Raw genomic sequence first — 17,918 nt, 5'->3', positions numbered from 1 at the left:
TTGAACAAAATCCTGTTACCTCTCAAAAACCTACAAAAATAACAAGACTGCTTTTATATGCAAAGAAGTGTGCATTAAGTCAACAAACGTCAACGTTAAAAAAAATAAATTAACTATAACTTTACTTAATCTTTTGTATATTAAAATCCTTTTTCGATGAACAATGAACAATTAAAATAAAATATGGTGCTTGCTAGGCTATAGTTGACAAATCGCCTTTTTAAAGTAAAAACAATATTACGTACTTAATTGTAATGTCGAAAATAGTAATATATCCAAAAATTAAGAAAATTCATAGAACAACTGCTATGGTGTTTTTAGTAAAAAGAAAAAAAAAAGTCTATCGCTATAGACAACAAATATTGCAGCCATGATACAAGTAATTTAAAATATTCGTTTTGGAGTTATGTCCCCTGTGTGTAGACTCCTACTGCTTACTTTATACTACTATTTTATAACAATGTTTAAGAAAAATGCAATTTCGGCCAATTTTCCGTAAAAATTACTTTTAACTAGAAATAAATTTCTACTCAATGGTTTTTCGTAATTTTTGGATATATTACTATTTTCGACATGAAAACTGCGTGTTATTGTTTTTGGTTTAAGCAACATATTTTAAAAAATCGATTTGTTAACTGTATCTTAACAAACACCAACAATAAATTGCTTGTCACTGATAATATTAATAATATTAACTTGAACTAACCTGGAAATAAAAACTATTAACGACCTAAGAGAAAGAATTGTATGTTTATAAATTTTGTTTACATCCAAATTTTATCGAAATAACCTCCAAAGTTATCACAAGTTGAAGGGAATTCCACTGTGTTTACCCGTTTTCATACACTAAACTCCCCTTCTCTATATCTTTCACTTCCCTTCCTCCTTCCCCCTCTCTGTCTCTTCCCTTCCCCCTATATTTACTCATTTTTGTATACTAAACTGTAGGCTATGAATGTAAAAGATTTCATAGGAAAATCAGGTACTTTTTCCATCAATGTTGTCTTAGCATATTCAGGTGCTGGAATAGGGTGAAGCACTCAGCCAATGAAAAATTGCTTGACCAGTCAACAGTACAAATGTGCTGTGTGTATAGCTGTGAATTATTTTGTAACTCCAAAAAACAATTTAAAGAAATCCCTAAAATAGTAACATCTCTTACAAAAAACAAAAGAACAAGAAAAAAAAAATTCAATAAACACAAAAATACCTCCCCCCAAATGTTTTCAAAACCATTTCTTATGAAAAAGAAAATTAGCCAAACAAACAGCAAAAAGTTTTTGATACACATTATTTTATTTTTTTACAAAGCGGTCACCACATATCAAGACCCAGAGGCCACTCAAGGATAAGGGTTAATGTGTGTACTGTAGTCATTGGGACAGTTGCGAGACAATTGTTTGTAGAAGTAATTTGGTATAATTTGATCATTTATGAGGACGGCTGGAGAATAAATTTTTTACGTTGAACTTATAGATAATGATATTGCAGTCAGCTGGAAAGCAGACCAGCAAAATAGAGTTCCACAGGTGGGCAGTTCTAGGGAAGAAACTTTGTTCATGGAATCCATGTTTAGGTATTGGCAACGTTAGAGGATGGGGGAATTTATTGATAGTGATTTTTTTGAAGGATTAACGAGTGGGGGGACCATAGATTGGAGCTCAGTTGTGAACACTTGCCATGAAAATAGCGATAGAGCAGAGACAGGCTCGCAAAGGCTCTCCTGTGGGGAAAGAGGCTGCAGAAAAGATGAAAGGGCATTACTTACTAGATTATGAAGTCTGTTTTGAACTCTGTCAAGGCAGGATAGTCTTCGAGCAGCTCCTGCCCAGATGTATCAACAGTATTCAATCCTAGGGCATACTTGGCTCTTATACAGGTAGAGAATTGCAGCAGCAGTGAGGTATCTACTGGAGCATTAGAATGAGCCAACAATTTTTCCAGCGACCTTTGCAATGGATTTGATGTATGTGCTCCATTTCAGATCAGAAATGAAGGTCAGACCAAGAAGCTTGTCTATTATTTTACAAAAAATAAAAAATAAATATTTATTCATGAAACTTACCATAAGTTGATTTTTTAATTATTTTATTTGTCCCCCGACATTTTTTAATTATTTTGTTGGTCACCCTCGTTCATTCGTCTGTCACACTTTTCTCAATAACTACGCCTTTGAATTTTTGTGAAATTTTGCACAAACGTTAAACATGATATGAGTAAAAAAAAGTAACAGAACTAATTTTCCAAGAAAACTCTGTCCCCTCCCCCCCCCTTCTCCTAGGGGTTCCTTTCGGGTTAAATTGACACTTTTGTGCGTGCTTATTAAAAAAATTGATGCCTTGGATTTTTATAAAACTTTCTGATGATTTTGCAAATCACATTCTAAGATCATTTGTAGACGTTTTTGCTGACAACACTACCATCTATGGCAACACTTTAAAGCCTGTTAACGACCAAGTTCTCTCTGATTCTCTCTCCTCTGATCTTGAGTACATGGTGCAATGGGGAAAGAGGTGGCTGGTTAATTTTAATGCATCTAAGACCAAACTTCCATCTTTCCATCATCAATGCTCTGATCCCCGTCTGGCATCAATTAAAATGAATGGCTCTCATCTTGAGGAAGCTCAACGTTTTGGGCTTGACCTTTACTCCTGATCTGAGATGGAACACGTACATCAAATCTGTTGCCAGGGCTGCTGGGAAAATGGTAAGATCGTTCTACCGTTCTAGTAGATATCTCATTGCTGATGCAGTTCTCTACATGTATAAGAGCCAAGTGCATCCAAGGATGGAGTACTGTTGCCACATCTGGACAGGACCTCTACATTGAAGGGGTGAGATTTTGCTTCTAGCCCCATTACATTGATAAGGTGGTGCAACACTGCAGCTGGAGCTTCATAGTGTGAGGCATATTAGATCAGAGACTGTTTTTTTTTTTGGCACTCCGTCCAAAAGGAAGAAAGTAGTAATTGCTGCACCAGCCCAGATGGCAATAGTGCTCTATGCAGGAGTAAATGATGGCTTTAAAAATACTAACAAGTGTGAGAAATTTTCTAACTTGGTAAAGGGATCCCACCGTCTTTGCAGCTGACTTGGCACCATCTTCTAAGTATTTGTTCCAATTCATGTTGCCTGTGAATGATAGGCTGTTTGAATGTTGGACTCTCGGGAATAGTATTATCAGCATAGTGGTTATGCTGATGAATGCAAGGCAAGAAACTGGCAGTTACTTTATATTGTTGATTTTATATGTAATGCTTTCCAAGCTTGGATCTGTATGGGTCTGTGAGTATAAATCGATGTTTATATATATATATATAATTTTCTTTCATATTATGCAGGTTCGTCAATACTAGCTCTGTTGCTTGCAGGATACTTTGCTCAATATCTACTTCCTCCTCCTACACCTCGGATTTTAGGAATAGACTTAGGTAAGTAATTCTTTCAATCAATTCATTTTTATCCAAAAAAGTACATTAATATTTCTCCTAAAAAAAATCCTTTACTCCTATTGGCCATTTTTAAGTCCTCTCTTGCTCATGATCTGGGCTCGTATCTTCATTCACAGCATATCTCAAATTCGTCATCTATCTCATCTGACTGACCTAAAATGGAATACTTATATCCAATCTATTGGTAAGGTTGGTGAAAAAGAAAATGGTTGGTTCATTCCACTGCTCCAGAAAAAGTACAGGAATCCCGATGCAATGTTCTAACTGTTATAAGAGTTGGACAGTTTTAATGTTTATATACGACAAATAGCTCCTGCTGATTCTCTATTCATGTGATATTTAAGTGCGTCATTCGAGCAACCTGGGATTCTTATGTCAAGAACAAGAAGCAACTGATTTTAATTTAAACAAACTGCCATGTTGTTTAGTTTTTGCTATAAGTGTTTGCAAAAAAAAAAAAACAAGTGTTTTGGGTGGGGGGGATTTTATTTATTTATTTATTTTTTTATTTTTTTCAGATTTAGGTGAAAAAAAAATGTACAAGTCAAACATGTTTAACAATCGTAATTTTTTTTTTTTATAAGTGTTTTGTTAATAGTAAATGTTTACCATGCTACCTCTGTGAATTAAAGGGTTTCATTTGAAATTCAGTGCAGATTCCCAACTTCAACAAGATACTATTTAATTATTGGAATTTTTTAAGATGAGTAATTTCTATATTTTTTTATTTATTTATTTGCAGACTGTTATCCTCATCTTTTCTTAGATGTTGTTTCACAACGTTTCAGTCAACTATTCCTCTGGCCTTTGTCAGGTGGTTAACCCGCAACGGGATAGGAATGCTGAATCCTTTAACTCTATCCTCAGTAATTACTGCCTTCCATAGTTGTTGTCTCACCATGTTTTGGCCAACTAATTCTCTGGCCAACTTTTAGTAGGTTTGAAACCACTATCTTCAGACAATGCTCATCTGGAACCATAGAAATTCACCGTCTCTATCCACTGCGCCATGCGCCTTGAAATCAACTATTGCTTCTCGATCATCACCTTCAAATGAAGTTGAAATATGCAGCTAATCTAGAAGTTGACTTGGTTTCAATTGTAGATTGGGTACGAAATGTTTTGTTTAATCCTGTGAAGATTCAGCTCATATCTTTCAGTTGTGAACATATCTTTTTTCTTCCTCAGATTCTCGTGGATGATTCTGCTCTTGAGATGAACTCGATTCTGAAACTTCTTGATCTTTCATTCTCATCAAATCTTGGGGTGCATATACTAGATCCATTGCTCTTTCTGCTTCTTGCAAAGTTGGTTCTCTCTATCACTCCAAACACACTTGAGGTTATAGTTAAGTTCATAGGGAACGAATTCACAGACACACAAACACACACAAAGTGCCTTTTAGATATAAGTAGAGATTATTATTATTTTTTTTTTTTTTATAATAGAGTAATATGTTTTGGAAACAAGTTGTGAGATGAAGAAGAGGAATATCGTAGAACATTTAAATCTGTAATGAAATGAAATCCCCCTGTATAGATAGCATACATTCTTATGGGTCGCTCTGTTCTCAATGAGAAATCGACTCGAAAACTTTCTTTCTTTCTCATCAAATCTTTCTTTGCAGTCCATATATTAAGATCCATTGCTCTTTCTACTTCTCATAAAATCGCTCTAAACATTTCCTCACACCTGACGCTATTCTCTATCTCTACAAATCTACTATCAGACCATGTATGGAGTACTGTTGTCATATTTGAACTGGTGAATTTCTATCTCATTTGAGGGTTCTTGAAAAATTGCAGAAAGGTATTTATAATTTGATTGGCCCCCCACCCTATCTTCTTCTCCACAACCTCTCTCTCACAGACGTAATGTTGCTAGTCTCAGTCTTTTTTATAAATACTATTGTGGCATGTGTTTTTCAGAATTGTCTGATCTATTCCCTGCTTCTATTGTTCCAGCTCGTTTGACTCATTAGTCTCGTGGTTTCCATCAATTCACTGTTTTGATATCTCATTATTATAGAGCTTGCTATTCCAGTAGCTTCTTTCTAGGAACCGTGGGCTTGTAGAATTCTCGTTCTGATCATTGTTTTCCTCTTACCTATAATCTTGGTATCTTTAAGACTAAAGTTAATAAGTATTTCTTGCCTTTTTGATAATCATCTTTTATTCTTGTAGCTCCTTACATCAATTGGCAATTGTGTGGGATGAATTCCATAAAAAATATCACACAAATTCCTTCTTGTCAGGTCCACTCATACTAATATTATTTTTACATTTATTGTTCATTTATTTTTAACTAAAACAAATTGTTATAAAATGACAAGGTGATGGTTGTTTTTTTAATCTCAATTTATAAACTGATTGAATTTAACTGGTTCCCCAAACTGTGAAGCTTTTTGATAAATTGGGAGTTCGCTAAGACGTGACTTTCTATTTGAAAGTTGAAATGCTTTCAATATTAATTTCATGAGTTAGTTATGGAACATTTTATAATAGGATTTTTTTTTTTTAATTTGCTTTATTTTAACCTTATTGAATTATTTTTATTTCAATTGATTTTCAATTAACAGTAAAAAAAAAATTCTGTGTGTAATTTTCAAAATTACATTGATACAAGAAACACAAACATGCAGTGTCCGATAATATGTATAAAGATTATATCAAAAATCATTAACACTAAATATGTTCTTGTAACTTGTTTCACCATCATCATCGTCAACATCTTTTGTTTAACATCTGTTTCATATGCTATCATACGTTGGACAGCTTTCAGATATTGACTTCCAAACTACCAATATGTCCTATTCTTCACACATCTCCCCATACTGTGCAGATTTACACTCCCTCTGAGGTCCTCAGATCTAATAGGATTTTTTTAAATTTTGCTTCATACGATTGCATTTTTTATTTCAGTAAACTTTTGATTAATGGTAAATGATACAATGATAATTCATTGTTTAATTATGCGAGTTACGTTGACACGGGAAATGCACACAAATTTGCCCGTAAAGTTGTCACATTATCAATATAGAGATTTCTATTCTTTTTACAGATACCATGTATTCTGGTATTTCAATTGTTTTACAGGTACTAACCCAGATTTTTATTTATCCCCCTGTTATATTGTCTATCTCTCTCTAACAGTTTATCTGTTTATCGCTCACGCATACGTAATCATGTTTATTGCACTTTTACGAAGATACGTGCTGCTAAATAAATATATGCACTCTGGCTTATTCCAACCGTTTGACAATTAAACATGGGGACGGTTTCATAATACAACTTTTATTTAATTATTATTTTGTCTGTAGTGGTTGTCGAACGTATCGAGCAAGAGTGAAAGAAGAGAGTGGTGTTGACGAGCTAATGACGTAACGATCATGCTCCGCTCTCTGTGTTCTTTGTTCGTTAATCCTGCTTTAATAACAAATTCTTTCTTTGTTCCATCAGAGGTCAATATATGTGTACAAGTCTGACATGGTATTTTCTTTGTTCTGTGCTAATCTGGAATTTGTGTGTGTGTGTGTGCGAGCACAATCTCTAAGTTCCTTTATCCAACACCTTTTTCTCTCAAACCTGTCTTTCAGAATTACATTACACAGCCATCATATTATTCTTTTATCATTTTTCCTTATACGTCGCCTTCATTAATTTATTACTGTTGTGGCTTGAAACATTAAAAGAATTTTCCTTTTTAAAAGCCAAAAGTTCTGGAATTTTTTTTTTCAAGACAATTGATAATCTGTATTAATTTAATAAAGCTATTGTTCTGACTTTTAGAGATAAAGATTGATTATTTATTTATTTATTTGTTTTTTTTTTGTGGACTGTTATCCTCATCTTCATAGTTCTTGTTTCACGACACTCCAGCCAACTAACTCTGGCCTTCATCAGGTGGTTAACCACAATAGGATAGGAATGCTGAGTCTCTTTAGTGTATCCCCAGTAATTACTGCCTTTCATAGTTGTTGTTGTTGTCTCACCACATTTTGGCCAACTAATCTTCTGGCCTCTGGGTGGCTTTGGGTAGCATTGAAACCATTATCTTCAGACTCACTTGGAACTAGTGGTGGGACGATTAATCGGAATCGGAATCGTTAATCGTAAGAATCGTGTATTTTGGGAGGTATCGGAATCGGAATCGCATCGTTAAAAAATACCTTAATTTTCCGATTCCTTCATTACGATTCTTTTAGTCTGATGTTGAAAAAAAGAAAAAAATTTCCTGATATTTCTAACCGCAAGAGAGAAATGTAGCATGTTATAAAAAGAAACCAAAGAAATTCATTATTAACAGGGCAATGCTTAGTGCCCCTCCCTTACAAGGTTCATTCATTCAGATCTATTGTAATCAAAACTACAAAAGAGTTAACTTAAAAAGAAGTATGCAGGGCTCTACATTGCGAGTAAAAATAAAAAAAAAAACGCTTATCTTTTTGGCGATTGTTTTTTTTTACTGACAAATCTTCTAATAGTGAATGAAAATGCTTTTTCAACTTATATTTTCTTAAAATAAAACGAGCAAAGTCAAATTATTTAAACAGTAAACGGTTTAATAGAACAATTTACTTTTTTTTCTTTTTTTAAAAGAAGGCTTTTGAAAGAAATATCTCTAAAATGAAATTGATCACGTTGTATTATTTCGCAAAGTTTTGACAGTTGTCGGCTTCTTTTGATGTTTCCAAACAATCGACCCCATACCTATCTCTTCCAAACCTAAAGTTATTAAATAACCCCTTCGTTAATTCAAGGGTAATTAATTCAATTCAGTCAAGTTTTTTTTTTAATTTCATTGAAATAAAATCCATTTTTTAAATTTTTTTCTCCAGAAAGATAAAACCCTGAATTTGATTATATTAAAAACAGAATAATATAATCTTTTTTCTAGAATTTTAAATTGAAAATTAAAAGTGTTTTGCGCAGTTTTTTGCTGAACGAAAAAGAAATTAATATATATATTTTTAAAAGGTTTTGTAATCAATTAATTTTTATGTCTAAATAATATTTACGATTAATTAAATAATTTCATTTTAAAAAGTATTTATGAATAGAATTTTTCTTAAGACTTATAGTTTAGCAATATTGAACCGCATCAACCATGTGTGAATTGAACACAGTCAACCAAAAAAAAAAAATTCAAAAGAAAATGCATATTTGCATTTCATTATGTAAACTTTTATACATTGGTTTCAAAAATTAAATTCTATAAGTTTTTTTGTTAACTACCAGTTGGTACAATTTACCACCCCATCCCTTTATATTTTTTTCTTTTTGTCTTTTTTAGCGGATTTTTTTTTTTTACACAGTGATCACCACTTATCAAGGCCCGGAAGCCACTCAGGGATAAGGGTTATTGCAATTACATTACGTTAGTGTGGAGATTTGATGAAGTGTTTAATTAGGGGGGCGGTTCATTAGGAATTTGTTAACATTGGACTTGAAGACATCCAAGTTGTAGTCCGGAGGGAAGCAGGCAGACGGAACAGAGTTCCACAGGTGTGCAGTTCTAAGAAAGAAGCTTTGTTCATGGAATCCGCATTTTGATTTAGGCACAGATATAGAGTGGGGGAAATTTTTCACAGTGGATTCAGCTAGACGGGTGTTTTTCGTGAAAGATTGGCGAGGGGGGGACCAGGGATTGGAGTTCAGACGAGCACCTGCCATGAAAATAATGATCAAACAAGGATAGCTCGCAACGTCTCTTCTGTGGGAGAGAGGTTGCAGGGTAGAGAAAAGAGCATCCCCCACTAAACCACGGAGACTATTTTGTACTCTGTCAAGGCAGGATAGGCTGTTTTTGGCAGCTCCTGCCCAGATATGGCAACAGTATTCCATCCTTGGACATACTTGGCTTTTATATAGATAGAGAATTGCATCAGTAGTGAGATATCTTCTGGAGCGGTAGAAGGATCCCACCATCTTTCCAGCGACCTTGGCAACAGACTTGATGTACGTGTTCCATTTCAGATCAGGAGTAAAGGTCAAACCCAGAAGCTTGTCAAAACACGGGGCCTCACCCAGATGAGAGCCATCCATCACAATTGATGCCAGCTAGGGATCAGAGCGTTGATGATGTAAGGATAGGAGTTTGGTTTTGGATGCATTAAAGGTAACCAGCCACATCTTCCCCCACTGAACCACGCGCTCGAGATCAGAGGAGAGAGAATCCGAGGGAACTTTGTCATTTACAGCCTTTGATGTGTTGCCGTAGATGGTCGTGTCATCAGCATAGATGTCAACGAATAATTTAAGTATGTGTTTAGGGAGGCCATTGATGTAGATCAGGAAGAGAGTTGAGCCCAGGATTGACCCCTGAGGGACTCCAGCATTTATATTGCAGGCCTCCGATTTTTGTCGATCTACCACTACTCTTATGAGTCTTCGGAGAGAAATGATTTAATGATAGAGAACACATTTCCAGTTATACCGTAGCTGGAAATCTTGTGAAGTAGACCCTTATGCCATACCTTGTCGAAGGCCTTTGATATGTCAAGAGCAATTGCCCTAGAAAGGAAGCCTTTGTCAAGAGATTCACTAATCCTGTGGGATATAACCGTCAGCAGATCTGCGGTAGATCTTGCAGAGCGGAAACCATATTGTGTGTCACTAAGAAGGTTATTCCTGCTGAGGTGGTTGACTATTTCTCTATTTAATATGGATTCCAGCAACTTACTCATAACACACAGGAGACTTATTGGTCTGTACTGAGAGGGAGAGGACTTATCACCTGAATTCTTAAACACAGGGCAAACTGATGAGGTCTTCCAGGGGGTCGGAAAGCACTTCTCCTTAAGGCAGCGCTTAAATAGTTTCGTAAGTATGGGAGCAAGTTCTGGTTGAAGCTTTTTTAACACTATAATTGGGATGCCATCAGGGCCAGTTGCCTTACTAGAATCTAGGTTCTTGATTAGCTTGGCGACCTCATGCACGGATATTTGTATGTTACCTAGCTTGTTCTGTGTTGTAGGAGGAAATATGGGGAGTTGATGACCTGCGTCGCATAGGGTAGAATTAGCTGCAAAGTTCTTTGCAAATATGTTGGCCCTGTCTGACGCTGACTAGATGACCTCTGGTCCATTGATAATGGTTGGGATAGAACGCACAACGCCAAAGTCCAAAAAAAGTCTTCCATGGAAACTTTTTGAAGTTGATGAAGATGATGAGTTGAAAGCCATTTGCAAAGTCTGTCAAATTAAAATATCGCGAGGAATAAAACCATCTAACATGACCACAACCAACATGTTAAAACATTTAACTATGATGCATCCAAATAAATTGGAGGAGCAAAATAAAAACGAAAAGGAACAAAAAATTACCAACTAGTCACTCAGAGCAGTTTTATTAGTGAGGGTCGAAATCGCAGTGTCTTTTTTTTTTTTGTCTACGTCACCATCTAGGTGTCACCAATTTTTTTAACCCTCCTTAACTTCAAAGAGTAAATACAATATATACAACTAAAAAAATAATTTTTAAAAATGCTGATTCTATTCATGAAAAATTCTTTTAACTAGAAATTAAAACTTAGGTAAAGATAGCTGACTGACAGCAACAGTAGCACTGGTTAACTACTGAACCACGTGGAAAGGTGTGGGGGGGAGGAAAAAAAGGAAATTAAATGATGATAATAAATTATGATAACCGTCTTTGAAAGGCACTAAACTCCTAAAATTTACTTCTTTAAAATTTTAGGCGGCACTCCCCGGCGATTTTAAAGCACTCTCTCTCTTAAAAAAAAAAAAAAAAAAAGATTTAATTTTTAAGTTTGGGAAAGATATATTTATTATAACCGAATTCTTGTACGAAGACTGGATCTACTTTATTGGACGTTAATTTGTGAGATAAGTAATTTTTCAATGTTTAATATGTTTTTAAAGTTTCAATTATCAATTAAATTTTTTTAATTGCGTTTATTTTTCAATTTATTTAAAAAAACAGGGTTTTAAATGTATTTTTCAAGGTAACAAGCTTCGAAAGAAGTCTAATAAAAAAAAATCACTTAATTTTTAATTTCGACAACCCTGAGAATTTAATTATTAAAAAAATATTGAAATGTGACATTTTTTTATTTAACATTTCTATTAGTTCAATTAATTTTCTTTCAATAATTCATTTCACTCAACAAACTTCACCATTTTTTTTTTTTTATCGTTTTCTGTAATTTTGGTAATTATGTTTGCTCAATTTTATCTAGTATTTCATTTGTTTTTTATAGTGGTATCATTTTTATATGTGTTCCTTTGATATACCCTATTTCAAAATTAGTTTGGCTAAACTTATTCTTCACATTAGAAACAACGTGTAAAAGCAATGAAAAAGTAAGAAAAAATAATAGGTGTTAACTACTCCTTGTGAATTATGGAGGTCTGAAGAACAGCCGTCACAAATACAACTATCAATAGCCAAACAAAAAATCGTTTTTGAAATTCCTTTAATTGTAACTTTTCGCTATACCTACCTTTTTGGTATAAAACACAAAAACTTTCGATTAATGGTATTTCTCATATATGGTCGTTAACTTTGGAAGGGTTATTTTGTATCTACGGCGCCATGTCACATGGTATATTGTTTTTTTTTTTCATTACGCACGCTCATTTATAAATTATTAAATTAAATATTTATCTTTTTTATATTTAATTAGTATATATTTTCTTTCTCTTCCGCTATATTTTTTTTTATTTAATTCATTAAATCTGTTAATTATGAGGACCAAAATAATGAATCGTGTGTATTTATTCTCTAATTTTCTTGTTTTTGTTCTGTTATATAAATTCTATTTTATTTGTTTTTTCTCTGAAGGATAAATTCTATTTTCTTTGAGTTTTTTTTCTGTATTCCAATTAAGTAAAATAAATTTTCTCTAAAATAAATTTTGCTAAGTTTTCCGTTTAGTTTATTATATAATAATTTTATTTAAACCAAAACACGACGGTGTACTGGTGTAGACATAAAATATCTCTTCCAAAGTTAGGGAACATATTTGGGAACTACCGACCATAAGTATAAAACTACCTGGTATATTTCAAAACAATAATTCCCTAGGAATCGGAATCGGAATCGTACTTGGTATCGGAATCGTTAATTAATATTTTCCTGGAATCGGAATCGTATAAAAATTAGGAATCGTCCCAACACTACTTGGAACCATAGAGACTCAACGCCTCTATCCACTGTGCCACCAAAGAGTGATCCAAGTTGGATTTTTTGCTCTTATAAATCATTTTTTTGTTCTTGTCTGACCTTCCATCCTTTGGTCCGTACTGAATGGTATATTATTTTTGAGATGATTAATTTGTATATTTAAAAATACAAATTACTCACCTCAAAAGATTCCAATAATAGAGGATTGAGTATTCGCATTATTTGGATTCTTCAGATTCTGTTGTTAAGTATCATTTTGTATTAATGTGGAGATTATTTTTTTGAAAATTATCAACATGAAACCTGTTCTTTTCCTTCTTCAACATCCGGTCCTGGATATGACCTTAAACTATATCCGATGGTGAGGCCCCAGTTTGCAGGCTTTGGGGAGTGTGGAGCCACCCTTTAATTGCCATTGCTCCCAGATCCACTCTGACCCGGAGTGGTAGCACCTGTTAGGGTCCCAACTATGGGTTAAATAAAAACCGACTTGAAAAAAAACAAATATATTCTATTAAAAATTTTTTCTTCAAAATCATTGGAGTCGGCATTAAATAACCTGAAAAGTGTTGATATGCCGTAAAACAAAAACAACCAAACTTTAACATCCATTTTATATGCTGACATGTGTTGGACAGCTTTCAGAAATTGACTTTCAAACTAATCTGTTTCTCGTCAGTTCATTCCTATCATTTCTGTGTTTTCTTTGGCATTTTCTATGAACTGAACCTGTAATCTGGTATTTCAGTTGTTCTACATATACTAACTCAAGAACTCTCATCCATTCTTTCAACATGGCTATACTATCAAAGTCTCCTGTCTTACACACATCTCCCTATAGTGTGATTATTTACCCTTCCTCTGAGGTCATCAGATCTAATAGGATTTTAAAAAATTTTGCTTTATTATTTCAATAAATCTTCGATTTTTTTTTTTTTTTTAATTATTTGGACTATTTTTTTTTTTTTTTAAATTATTTGGACTATTTTTTTTTTTAAATTATTTGAACTATTATTTTTTTTTTTTTAATTATTTGGACTATTACTTTTTAAAACATTATTTGGACTATTATTTTTTTTTTTAATTATTTGGACTATTATTTTTTTTTTTAATTATTTGGACTATTTTTTTTTAAATTATTTGGACTATTATTTTTTTTTTTTAATTATTTGGACTATTATTTTTTTTTTTAATTATTTGGACTATTATTTTTTTTTTTAATTATTTGGACTATTACTTTTTTTTTAATTATTTGGACTATTATTTTTTTTTTTAATTATTTGGACTATTATTTTTTTTTTTAATTATTTGGACTATTATTTTTTTTTTTAATTATTTGGACTATTATTTTTTTTTTAAATTATTTGGACTATTATTTTTTTTTTAAATTATTTGGACTATTATTTTTTTTTTTTAATTATTTGGACTATTATTTTTTTTTTTAATTATTTGGACTATTATTTTTTTTTTTAATTATTTGGACTATTACTTTTTTTTTAATTATTTGGACTATTACTTTTTAAAAAATTATTTGGACTATTATTTTTTTTAAAATTATTTGGACTACTTTTTTCATCTTCTAGCTGTTGTTTTCACAACGTTTCAGCCAATTATTCCTCTGGCCTTCATCGCGACGGGATAGGAATGTTGAATCTTCCAACTACATCCACAGCAATTGCTGCCTTCAATAGCTGTTGTCATCTCACCACGGTTTGGTCAACTAATCCTCTGACCGGCTTTGGGTGGGATTGAAACTGCTACCTCTAGCTCCATGCTCACCTGGAATCGTAGATATTCCGCATTTTGATCCACTTTATCACAGGCCCCAAAGGACAATCAAGTTTGGATTTTTTGGTCTTATAAATCCAATTGTTCTTCCAATATTATATATTATTGAAACGTTGTGAAAACAACTATAAGATGAGGATAAAAGTCCAAATAATTAAATAAAAAATATACAATTTACTCATCTCCAAAATAATTCCAAACTAATTCAATAATAAAATCTTTGATTATCAGTAAATGATAAGATAATAATTCAGTGTGTAATTATGAAAGTTACATTGATACGGGAAATACACGATCATAAAATTGTCTCATTATTAATATAGAGATTTCTATTCTTTTTACAGGTACCACATATTCTTGTGTTGGCGTTTACCATGCAGTATCTGGGACTGTGGAGATTCTAAAAGTTCAAGATGGTCGACAGTGTATTCCTAGTGTAGTTGCTTTTAAGTAAGTTTTTTTTTTTTTTTTTTTTCGCCTATTATACAGGGTGCAAGGCACAAACTAATACTACCAAAGACTTTAAGCATTTTAAAGATTAAGTGACCCTACCTGGCATTGTCCGGCATGAAGTAAAATCATTTTAGTTTTTAATTTTTATTTGTTTGCACATTTTTTTAAAAAAACTTATACAAAAAAAAAAAAATTAAAAAAAAAAAAATCTTATTCAACTTAAACAAGGTATTCTTCCACTTGGGCATAAGGGGCTAATATTTTGGACCATGTCTACAGGGGAGCTATGTAGGGAGTTGAGCAGTGAGATGTCTATTCATATTGCATTTAAATTTCTGCATGTCAGTACAGTCATAGTTTCTTTCCTTAGACCTTTAGAATTCTCTCCCTGATCCCGACGATTAGACTTAAGAATTCTCAGATCCTGAGGTAGATTGAAGCCAGATTTACAGCATTCGTCCAGCTCCTTCCTGCTGCGATTCAATCATTTTTGGTCTTCCTATTCTTTTACCAGGTGACATAATCATGTTGGCACACCGGTTCTTGCCAGATCACCAAAGGTTATCAACTATGAGCTGTACCTGATAGGTGACCATTTGGGAATACTATGTGCTGTATTGGGTGGCGAGACAGTACTATTGTCAAAGGTGCTTCCTTCCCTCTGCTAATCTGTGGGGAAAACCTTTAAACAAGGTGAAGAAGCCACTTCAGCCCCCCCCCCCCCCGATCAGAGTAATGTGGGGTCATGGAAAACAGGTGACTCGTGTAATATGGAAGCAATCAAGAATAATTCTGTTCTTGGTGTCGTATCTCGTTGTCATAGCTGTCAATGCCTATACCAGGCAAGACACCACTTGAATAAATGAAATACTTTTCACATCAAGGCTCCACTATGAACAAACTCCCCAATTCCTAACCTCGCTTGATGGCTAATTTTTGTCCAATCATTTGTATTGTTTGGACTACTGTTCTCAGTTCGAGTATCTTGTCAAACTCAGAATTTCAAATGGAACCCTGTATTTGATCCCTGGGATTATCATGCTCTCATTCCTAGAACCGTAATCAGATAGAAGTGTTAAGTAATTCATAGTTGTATTCTTAGTATCATCTGCACCTAGTATTAAAACCTTCAATTGAATTTTACCTAGTACTTTATCTGTATGTCACAAGTCCTTGTGAACTAGTATAAATTTTGGAAGCCTTTTCTTTTTAGATGTGCAACTACTTATCACTGTAGATCACTACTTAAAAATACATATTACTATTTATTTATCTACCTATATATATGTATATATATATATATATATATCTGTTGTTGATTTATTTATTTTTTGTTAATAGCAATTCTGTGGTATTTAATTGCTACACCCGCCTGAGCATTTTGAGGGAATTACCTGCCCTTTGTTTATATTTTTACATCACCCCTTATTTTTGGGACATATATATTAGTGCAGAACTTTGTTGAAATTCCAAGACTTTTTCTTTTTTATAACTTTTGTTTATTTTCTCCTGGATTTTTTTCATTACAGCTGTTTCGTTAGTGGGGAGGCAATTTTACGATTTATGTGTCCATAAAAACATCCTGTCGTCACCAATTCTTCAGATGATTTTTCCATTTGATGTTACCAACAAAAAGTTGAATTTTTACATGATAAACATGGTATTTGGGGAAAGGAAATTCCAATGCCACGCTGCCACATGTCAACCATCTTGGGTGTTATGCTAAGATAATTTTCTGTTTTAAACCATAATTTTGTATTTTTTATTTTTGTTTTAATTTCCAATTTTATATATATATATATATATATATATATTTTTTTTTTTGTTATTATTAATTTTATTTATTAAAGATTTTAATATTTTATTCAAATATTTATTAAATATTTTTACATGCATAAAAGTTATATATGCTAATAATCAGCTAGATGAATAGGCTAAACAATACCTTTGCTTTTTTTTAAATTATTTAGTATTTGTATTTTGAAGTGATTTATTGAAATTAAATATAAAAAAGTCATTATTGAAAAGTATACACAAAAATGTTTTTTAAATTATACAGGTAAAAATGACAACATAATTAGTTTTAACAGATTACTTGTTTTGATTGGACTATTGTTCTCATCTTGAGTGTTATTTGTACAACGTTTTGGTGGGTGTAGCCTTTGACCATCATCAGGCATGTTGGTCGCTCTCTTGAATAAGAAAAAGGTAAGGCCAGAAGAACACTGTAAAGCTGTAACACAAAGGAGGTCAAAAATTCGGGACTAGCTGATCGCATATGGAAAGAAAAAGGAACACCTTGCCCTTTGTAGAATAAGGTAAAAAATAATTGACAGGGGTGCAAAATGGAGAATCAGACATGACTTAAAGAAGCGTCACATATGCTAAAAAAAAAAAAAATTACATAGCAGAGCGAACGTAGAAATTAGCAGTATGTGGGAATCTCTAATTGTAGGGAAAAACAAAATCTGTACAACTCCTTAAAATTTCAACAATGTAAGGGAGATAATCCACTGTCACTATTAGAGTTACCTCCCTTTGTCAACCAAATTTTTTTTCCACAGATAATGAAATCACGGCGAAAAAACATAAAACAATTCCAAGAATACGAAACCATCGACGGAGCCAGTAACTTTTCTCCTTTCTTTTCCAAGATAGTGAACATGCCTAACAAAATTTAAAACTGACTGAAACATCGCAAAAATAACGTTCAAGGTTAAAACAATAGTCCGATCAAAACAAGTAAGATAAACAGTCTTTATTTGCACTTTTATTTTATTTTATTTTATTTGCAATTTTATTTTATTTTTTTAATTTTATTTATTTTTTTTTTAAATTTTATTTTATTTTATTTGCACTTTTATTTTTTAAATTTTTTTAATTTAATTTTTTTAAATTTAATTTAATTTTTTAAAATTTTATTTTATGTTATTTGCACTGTTATTTATTTTATTTTTTATTTGCACTTTTATTTTTTAAATTTTTAAAATTTTATTTTTTTTTTAATTTAATTTTATTTTTTAAATTTTAGTTTATGTTATTTGCACTGTTATTTTATTTTATTTTTTTATTTGCACTT

At 32.5% G+C, this 17,918-nt stretch overlaps 1 protein-coding gene across 2 annotated transcripts in view; it reads left to right on the top strand.

The window, feature by feature from the left end:
* Window positions 1-17,918, top strand: part of LOC145245840 (heat shock 70 kDa protein 13-like) — a 42,813-nt gene that overhangs the window by 10,716 nt on the left and 14,179 nt on the right. For both annotated transcript variants that reach the window (XM_080107494.1, XM_080107493.1), the window contains exons 3-4: window positions 3,342-3,431; window positions 14,731-14,836. In XM_080107494.1, coding sequence (XP_079963620.1) covers window positions 3,342-3,431; window positions 14,731-14,836 — 196 coding nt within the window. The remainder of the gene's footprint in view (window positions 1-3,341; window positions 3,432-14,730; window positions 14,837-17,918) is intronic.

This window comes from Euprymna scolopes, chromosome 23 (assembly GCF_053919585.1).
Source record: "Euprymna scolopes isolate OS-2025 chromosome 23, ASM5391958v1, whole genome shotgun sequence".
Taxonomy (NCBI): domain Eukaryota; kingdom Metazoa; phylum Mollusca; class Cephalopoda; order Sepiida; family Sepiolidae; genus Euprymna; species Euprymna scolopes.
This window is presented reverse-complemented; position numbering and strand designations above follow the sequence as displayed.